The sequence below is a fragment of the Amphiura filiformis genome, chromosome 4 (assembly GCF_039555335.1).
Source record: "Amphiura filiformis chromosome 4, Afil_fr2py, whole genome shotgun sequence".
NCBI classification, from domain to species: domain Eukaryota; kingdom Metazoa; phylum Echinodermata; class Ophiuroidea; order Amphilepidida; family Amphiuridae; genus Amphiura; species Amphiura filiformis.
In genome coordinates, this window is record NC_092631.1 from 4560402 (window position 1) to 4569250 (window position 8849).

At 37.1% G+C, this 8849-nt stretch overlaps 1 protein-coding gene across 1 annotated transcript; it reads left to right on the top strand.

Annotated features, from left to right (window-relative positions):
* The first annotated feature begins 2924 nt into the window (after window positions 1-2924).
* On the top strand, window positions 2925-3980 carry LOC140149641 (cannabinoid receptor 1-like). Its single transcript, XM_072171721.1, has one exon. The coding sequence runs from the start codon at window positions 2925-2927 to the stop codon at window positions 3978-3980; it is 1056 nt and encodes a 351-aa protein (XP_072027822.1).
* Window positions 3981-8849: the final 4869 nt, after the last annotated feature.

An 8849-nucleotide genomic window follows, 5' to 3' on the forward strand; every position in this document is an offset into this window, starting at 1 on the left:
TTGAGTCTGTTAAATTTTCGTTTAGCTATAGTGGCGTTAAGTTGTGGAATAATATTGACCCGCCTACTAGAAATGCTGTTAATGTTCAGTCGTTTAAGACAATGTATAAAAGTAGCCATCTGAAGTAGATTGCATATTCGCATGATTTGATGTTTTAAAAAGTTGTATATACCTATGATTATATGAAATTACGTGCCATAATTGTTTGTATCTAAATGTGTTTTATGTATAATTACTATATTTTATATGAGTGTCTTTTAATATTGTTGTAACTTAATTGTATATTGCAGGGCCCGGTTAGAACAGCTTTAAGCTGATTCGGGCATACCCTGGGTAAAGATAATAAATAATAATAATAATAATTATTTGCATTGATCAGTCTTACTATATTTACTCGGAGATAGGGCTATGAAATCTGCATCTGGTGAACCATAATTATTTACTCACTCTTTTGTCCCGTTTTTCTTTTTCCCCCCCTTCCATTTTATTTTTGCCTGCTTTTCATCCGTGTATTTTTCTCATTCATACTTTTCTCCTTATCAGTTTTTGCCTCCATATTTAGCACTTCCTGCTCCCACTTTTTTTTTAAAGATTTACTCCCACTCCCTCTCCTTCCACTTTTCTATACTTTTCCTCCACCATATCCTGCTACGTCTTTTAGTCTGTATCTCCCGGGCTGTATCTCCCAATTTCCAATATTCTTCCCATCATGCCCATATAGATTCTTGTTATTTTCATTCTTTTGTTTTTAATTACGTTAAAAAGAACTCCCGCCCTTAATACTAACCTATTTCGAACCAAACATTCAATTAATGAAACTCTTTTTGCAAGGATTTAAGAAAACAGGGTCGAAAGAACGACAGAAAAACAGTGCAATTGGGTCTGTTTGTTTGTTTAATTGTATTAAATGAGTGTTAAATGACAAACAAGAAGAGTCTCTAAAAAAGACAACCCTATACGCATTCGGTTATTCTTTGTATTGTTATGCGTTTAGACACGGAAATGGGTGCTAAAATTTAATTATAGATCTTGGGCTTGATCAGGTACAAATGTCAGTAGTTGCCAAATTCAATTAGAGCTTTTCATAGTTTGAATGGTAAAAATTACGTAAATGTAAAGTTTTGTTGCATTTCCATCCCTGTTTACAGTCGGTATAAAAATATAGATATTGGAAAACTCAATTATTTTTACCCGTCTCCGCTGATTACCTTCGGCCAAGGTTACATACAGGCTGATGAACACGATGCTCGTTCCGTTTGTTCCAATATTTCCATATGGTATTAGAAATAAGGCATTATTTCAGATACTTTGGCATAGGCCATAGGGACGTGACATGTATATACAATAACTACGCATGCTCAATACAATTAGTGTGGCAAATACAGTGAACACGCATGCTCAATACAGGAGCTTACATAGGCTTTGTCCAGAAAACAAACTCGCATTTTGTCTAAAAAAACACTATTTTCTCTAAAAAATGGTGAAATTTGATATTTTATATATTACACATTATCATCGCTTGCATATTTGTTTTGATGAAAGTGTCATAAATATTTAAATTAAGGTAAATATAATTTACTTTATTCAGCCTTTTCTTCAATTCTCCATCTTCGATTCAGAAGTAAACACTATAATGACAGACAAAGATAAAAAAGACCAGTTTGCGTCTGACGTCATCTGTCAATCAAACTCCGAGCACGGTTTGTTTACAAGTGTCGTAATGATATGAGTTGCTGAACACGGCGGTAAAACCGGGCGCCTTATTGTTAATTTTGCACCTTTTAACATACAAACCATCTCAAAAGTTAGGTCTTAATACTAGGAAACTTTTTTTTTGGCGAAGGCACCATGTCCACAATGCCTAGAAAAGTTGCTTTTTGCCTTGTAAGAGTACGTATTTTTCGCCATTCACTTCTATTCCTTTTCTCCGATCGTCACCAGCCAGATGAATCGACCTTCCTTATACGCGCTATTAGCCAATCAAGGATCGTAAAGAATTGGATTGACAGTGACGTCAGACGCAAACTAGTCTTCTTATCTTTGTCTTTCATTATAATACCTCGCACCTCCCGGTGCGAGGAATAATAACAGTTTAAATTATCTATAGAGGGCGTTTGTTTGGCAGGAGCTTGAGGCATGCGCATTTCAGCTCGAGGGGGCGGTCTGCCAAGATTTCTAAACTCTCCTTTGGTTCAACACTTAATCACGAACTTTTCACAACCAATTATAAATTTGCAGTACGTAGGTTATGATACAATACTATGTCATTATAAATTAAATATTAGGAGAGTGGCCTGCAATATAAGGACGTTTTTGAATACTTTTGCGTGACCAACGGTTTAACAGTTGGCCCTCGCGACCTGGATAACTGCAAAACTGAACGAGGCAGCTGTGTTGATCACCGTCGTCTGTTTCAACTGGTGGAGAAACACCTCGGACTAACGATTTACTCAATATTTGAGAGGATAAAGTATTAAACATCACCGGGACAACCACAAGTATCAACTGTTGTATGTTGTGCGTCAAATGTGAATGGTTTCCATATTTTGATGTTCATTGCAGATGAGAAAAGTAAATTGACGACGTTCACAGTGAAAATAAAGAGTTCAGCCTTTTTTCTAACCATGTCTTTCTAGAAAAAATTAATATCCCCCTTACTGAAGTATTCCCGACGACTTGTCATATATGAGGTGAGACAATGTTGGTGATCAGATCAAATCGCTGAAATTTGAGAGACTATAACACTCTCTGCAATTTGCACTGATGTAAATTAATTAAGGTACGAAATTTATTTGGTTAAAGTTGTGTTGGAATTATTGTCAATATTGATCTGTTGATGTTTTCATTGAAAGTTCAAAATACGAAGAACACAGTGCAGAAGTGTTAACATATGCAGTGTCTTTTCTATATCAATAACTTTGGTTATGGCGAATAATATGGGAACTGTAGAAGACAACTTCGAAGGAACTGGTAGTCCACTGATATCTACCGTTGATCTTAGCAATGAGGAAAACAACGAAAGCATCGGTCTCGCATTCACCGAAGGTTTCAAGATAATCGTCGGTATTATGGGGATACTGGGGAACTTGACGGTATGTCTGGCGGTAATCCAGATGCGTTCTAAAGAAGTGAAATTCTTGATCGGTTCGCAAGCAGCAATTGATCTGCTGACATCCATCGTGTTACTTGCTGGGACTTTCACCGGTCGAAATACGTTTGTCCAGTTGGTATCTCCCAATAATTACATATTTGGATATATCTATTGCGTGTTTTGGCACTACAATGGACTGCTTTTCTATCTCTCTACTATGTCTACTTATAATCTAGTGGCCATCTCTGTTGAACGTTACATTGCTGTTTTGCATCCTATGTGGTACAGAACAAACTTTTCGAGGAACAAAGCCATCGTTCTTGGAGCTTCGCTGTGGTTGATAGCTCCAACCATGCAGCTTGTGACCTGCATTGGACAGACGTATTACATTGACGGGCGTTGTCGTTGGATAGGTTTCCCGCTGATCGGTGAGGCCATCACAGGAATCCTTCTCTTCATTTGGGATTTCTTCGGGCCTTGCATCGTTATGGGATATTGTTTTGCAAGAATAATATTCGAACTGATGACGCAAGATGAAAGAGCGAAAGAATTACAAGCTGATAAGGAAATATCAACAGTATCGAGAGTCACAGAAGACGGTCACAAAGAGTCGGGGAAATCCGCCGTTGTCACCGCTGCTGGAATAAACCGAAGCCGAAACGTGACCAAAACGTTCCTGCTCGTGTTTATCGCCTTTGTGTTATGTTGGGTTACCAATCAAGTGTTGTATTTGCAAAAGAATCTGGGTGGGTATAGATACCATGGCACTTCATTGAATCACTTTGCCAATGGAATGGCGATTCTAAATTCGGCTATAAATCCATTCATTTATGTTTTCCGTTTCAAACAATATCGAGAGAAAATGAAAGCTATGTGCAGCTTCCGATAAACAACGCTTTTGTCGTACAGACGAACCGATAAAATTACAATTATTACTTGGCTGACTCGAGAGAACGTTTTTTTAGTTGAATCTAAACGTTATTCGTCAAAAATGCAGTGAAACCTTAGAATCCTTACCGTTAAAATTGCACTTTCAAGTTGTAATGTATATTGTAAGGATAATAGTGTACGAAATAAGTTTTCTAAGAGAATTTGAATCTTTTTAACTCCGCATTCTAGTATTATTAGGAATTAATTTCGATAAAGTGGTTCTTGGCTGTTTGGCAGGTTTTTATTTTTAAAAGCCCAAAGACCACTCTAGATCTTAGAAATGGCGTTTTTAAATTTCTCAGTTTTTCTTCTCAATAAAATACCAAACAAATTTTGTCCAAAATTGATTGTGTTAATGGTAGTCCCTAAAGTGTAAGTATAATGAAAGACAAAGATAAAGATAATTTATCGCGTCTGACGTCACCTGTCAATCAAACTCGAGCACGGTTTGTTTACAAGTGTCGTGATGATGACTTGCTGAACGCGGATTTATAACCGGGCGCCATATTGTTTATTTTGCACCTTTCGACATGCAAACCATCTCAAAAGTTATAGGTCTTTATATTAGGAAACTTCCTTTGGTGAAGGCACCATGTCGACAATGCCTAGAAAAGCTGCTTTTTGCCTTGTAAAAGTACGTATTTTTCCCCATTTGCTGCTATTCCTTTTCTCCGATCAGCACCAGATAGACCGGTCTTCCTTTTACGCGCTGATTAACCTGTGTAAACCAATCAAGGATCGTAATTGACAATGACATCAGACGCGATAAATTGTTTTTATCTCTGTCTTTAATTATAGCTGATTTTTTTTGTCGGAAACCACAGCTTTCGGATATTGCACTCAGTTGGAACTAGAAGTATTTATGATTATAGAAACTGGATGGCTCACGTTTGAACGAAATTGAAATACACGACACTAACCAGTTTCAGAAAGTCTTGCGTTTTTTAATTATACTCAAACGTAGTATTTGTCAAAGATCTATAGCGATCCGATCTATACCGTCTCAGATATATACCGAGCGATGCCCAAGGCTGAGTGGCGAACGCCCACACCGCATGCACATGTTTATAAAGAGTTTCTCATGCTCTGGTACCAAAGAAGATTTTCACAGCATCCCAGAATGCTTATGTGAAATTTTACATTTTTCAGTCAAACCAAACCATGACATGCATGTCTTTTATGCACACATGCGCTATAGGAAAAGATTATAATGTATGTTCTTTCATGTGTAAATAACCAATTTCACACTCTAATGGATTTGTGCATTAATCAGGAACTACCCGTTTGTTATGCTAGGTTGATCTCCGTGTCAAAAAATGACCGTTCTCATTTGTCATTTCAAAATAATTACATGTTGAGGTTATTTCTAGATTCCTAGGAACAAATCTAACGTTGATTAAAATTTTTGAATGTAATGGGTTAAAAATTCAAATCCATAAGATTGACTTTTTAATCTTAGCATGGATTAATCTTGGATTAAAATATACACAAATCTAAGATTGATATCCGAAATAAGTTAAAATTAGTGGATTTGAATTTCAGTCTATTAGATCTAAAAAATCACAAACAAAAATATATGTACAAAAGTCAGTGTAATTTGTTTTTGAAAAATGTGGATGAAAATAATACAGCCTCTCCATCATTACACAAACAACAATATTCCATAAAACAAAATCAATTTCATCTCAGAAAAATAATTCAAAGGAGCCCACCCCAACGTACTAAAAAAGACTATAAAAAGATTTTTGTATCATCAAGAACCTAGGACTATAAAATTATGTCTGTGTCGAATTTGTATTTTCTGTGTGGCGACAGCCCAAAATTACAGTGGGATATGGGACAATATAATACACTGAAGTATGCGTAACTCGCAATTCAATATTCGAATAGATTGACAGTGGCATATGGGACAATGTATTACATTGAAGTATTGATTAACTACGATACCGCTCTTTTCAAAGACATTAATACTGCAGGTGCGAGTGATCAGCATGATATAAAAGTTCTATAGAATTATACGATCCAGGTCGTTATCCCTGTTCTTTGATAATCTATGTGCAATGCACAGTGTACAATGCAGAGGAAGTCTTAGTGCAGGGCAATACATTAAAAAATAGTGTAAACACATTATTATCTACAAATTGAACCATACTCAGCAAAAGAGGATCCTAAAATCACGAAATGAGTTGTTAATGTTTTCTCATCTTTGTCTTTCTTCATATGGTGATCGACATCACCCGATAGATTTAAAAAGAAAGGTGTAGTAAACATTGCTGGAGTAATGATGTAATATGAATAATTATAGCAATGGGTTTATACTATTTTTAATGCATTACCATGCACTAGACGTTACACCGTTCCCCTGCATTGTACATAGATTATCAAAGAACATGGATAAAGACCTATATGTTAATTCTATATGCTGTTCACTCGCACCTGCAAGATTTGTGTCTTTGAAAAGAGCGGCATCATCGTAGTCTGAAGTCGGGCATATTCAAATTTTAGTTTTCTACATGATTGTATAAGGCATTTGCAAAGCTACATATTCAGCTGATATGCAGAAAACCTCATAAATATTGAACAGTTATAGTTCCAAATATATAAACAGTTGAACTGTTTCCGAAACAAAAGATAGCAAAAGAAATTATTTCCCGAGTTTGGCTGTATCTGAAAATCAATATTTCCGACTCCCGACTGATTTTATTTGATCACATCATAAATGGTCTCATTTCCATGGCATAGTTCATTACCCTCCATCCAACAATCACAGCACAAAATTTGACTTCAAGTTGCCGAGTATAAGTTTGTGTACCCAAATTTTCAAAGGTCATTATATGAATGTACAAGCATAATAGGGTTAAAGAACCGTGTCCTGACCGATGAGCATAATTTAGATTATAGTACATGACGATTAATGTGCCATATCGAGGTCATTTCCAATTGTGCTTACAAGCTCTAGACCAGGTTAAAACTGAGCTAAGTACCACTTGGAGAACAAGAAATTCTCATATGGTTTATCTGGACCAGTTTTGCATGGGGAACAAGAATTTCTTGGGTAAAAAGCCTGTAACCTGAGAACTTTTCCGTGAGGGCGCTTTTTTCAAAATGGCCGCCAAAATCCAATATATATGGTTAAATTAGTCACTTTAGGGCATATTTAACCAGATTTTGGATTTTTATTGATAGCAATAATGTAATACTAAGCCAGGTTATTAATATGAAGGTAACAGGAGGTCACGCGAGGGAGCTTTTTTCAAAATGGCCGCCAAAATCAATGAAAAACATATATATGGTTAAATTAGTCACTTAATGGGCATATTTAACCAGATTTTGGATTTTTATTGATGGCAACAATGTACTACTAAGTCAAATTATTAATATGAATATAACAGGAGGTCCCAGCTGAGGGCGCTTTTTTCAAAATGGCCACCAAAATCAATGAAAAACATATATATGGTTAAATTAGTCACTATAGGGCATATTTAACCAGATTTTGGATTTTTATTGATAGCAATAATATACTACAAAGTCTGGTTATTAATATGAAGGTAACAGGAGGTCACAGCCGAGGGCGCTTTTTTCAAAAGGGCCGCCAAATCAATGAAAAGCATATTTTTATTGTTAAATTAGTAACTTAAGTTGTATACTTCATCAGATTTTTGATGTTGTTATTGATAGCGGTAAGGCATTACTAGGTTTGTGCATGGTTTTACTGACGCATTGTTTTAATTCTCAGGATCACTCAAATCGCCATTTTCTGAAAAATCTTCATAGTCATTCGCTACCAATAGTTCTTGGACGTTGTTTCCACCATCGTATACAGTGACATCTGCTGCTCTCCACTCTCTTGCAATGAAATTTGCGCTAAGGATATATGAAGCGTCAGCGCCTGCTTACATGGTGGTAATAAGGATATATCTGCAACCTTTTTCTCTTTCAATCAAAGATATCTTCTTTTTCTTCTTTTCTTCTTACACGGTAAGTGTAACATCAAATGCATGATGACAGGCACACTTCAAGTTGCGCATATGTACAAAGGATCAGGAACGCAGCTTCGAAAAAAGCAGTGCAAAATATGTACAGTGCGATGTGCGATAAAAAGCAGCTCTCGGTGGAGGAATATAAGTGCTGCGGAGCCCCAATGCAGACTTGACAGCATTGAGCAGCACGGCGAGATGGCTGGATCTGTCTGAAAAAGGTTCCGGTCCTTGGCTGTTCTCTGGAAGAAAGAGTGCAGGTAGACCTGAGTGTTGCAGTGCTCAAGCTGGAATCTGGAATCATGGCCTCTGGTGTTTGTCACAGATTGGGTAAGGTACTGGTTCCACTGGATGTCCACAAGGTTATATCTGATGCGAGTACCCGGCTCTGTTCCGTCTGGCTTGTAGAGATTGCCACTGGAGGTTTTGTAGAATAGCAGACACATTGCTCCTCCTGTCATAGTCACTGGTGACATAGCGAGCACACCAGCCCTGCGCTGGACTTGGTCAAGTTGGACTTCCTCAAGTGTGTGGCCATGAATAGGGTATGAGCTCTGGAGGGGATTTCTCCTATTTGTGATATGGATGACTTGACATTTTGATGGATGGAATTTCATCATCCACTGTTGCTCCCACTCCTGCAGATTATCTAAGTCTTTTACTTGAAGTCACAGACTGTCCTCATGTGATGTAATTCTTTTATACAAGATGCAGTCATCTGCAAAGAGTCGAACCGAGGAGTTCTTGATGCAGGCTAGTAGGTCATTAATAAATATGACAAACAACAGCGGCCCGGCTGCCTTAGGTACACCAGAAGTCACTTCCACTTCAGTGTTGAACTGACCATCAAC

Excerpts from the sequence above, each read along its gene's own strand:
- LOC140149641 (XM_072171721.1), top strand. The coding sequence starts at position 2,925 with ATGGCGAATAATATGGGAACTGTAGAAGACAACTTCGAAGGAACTGGT.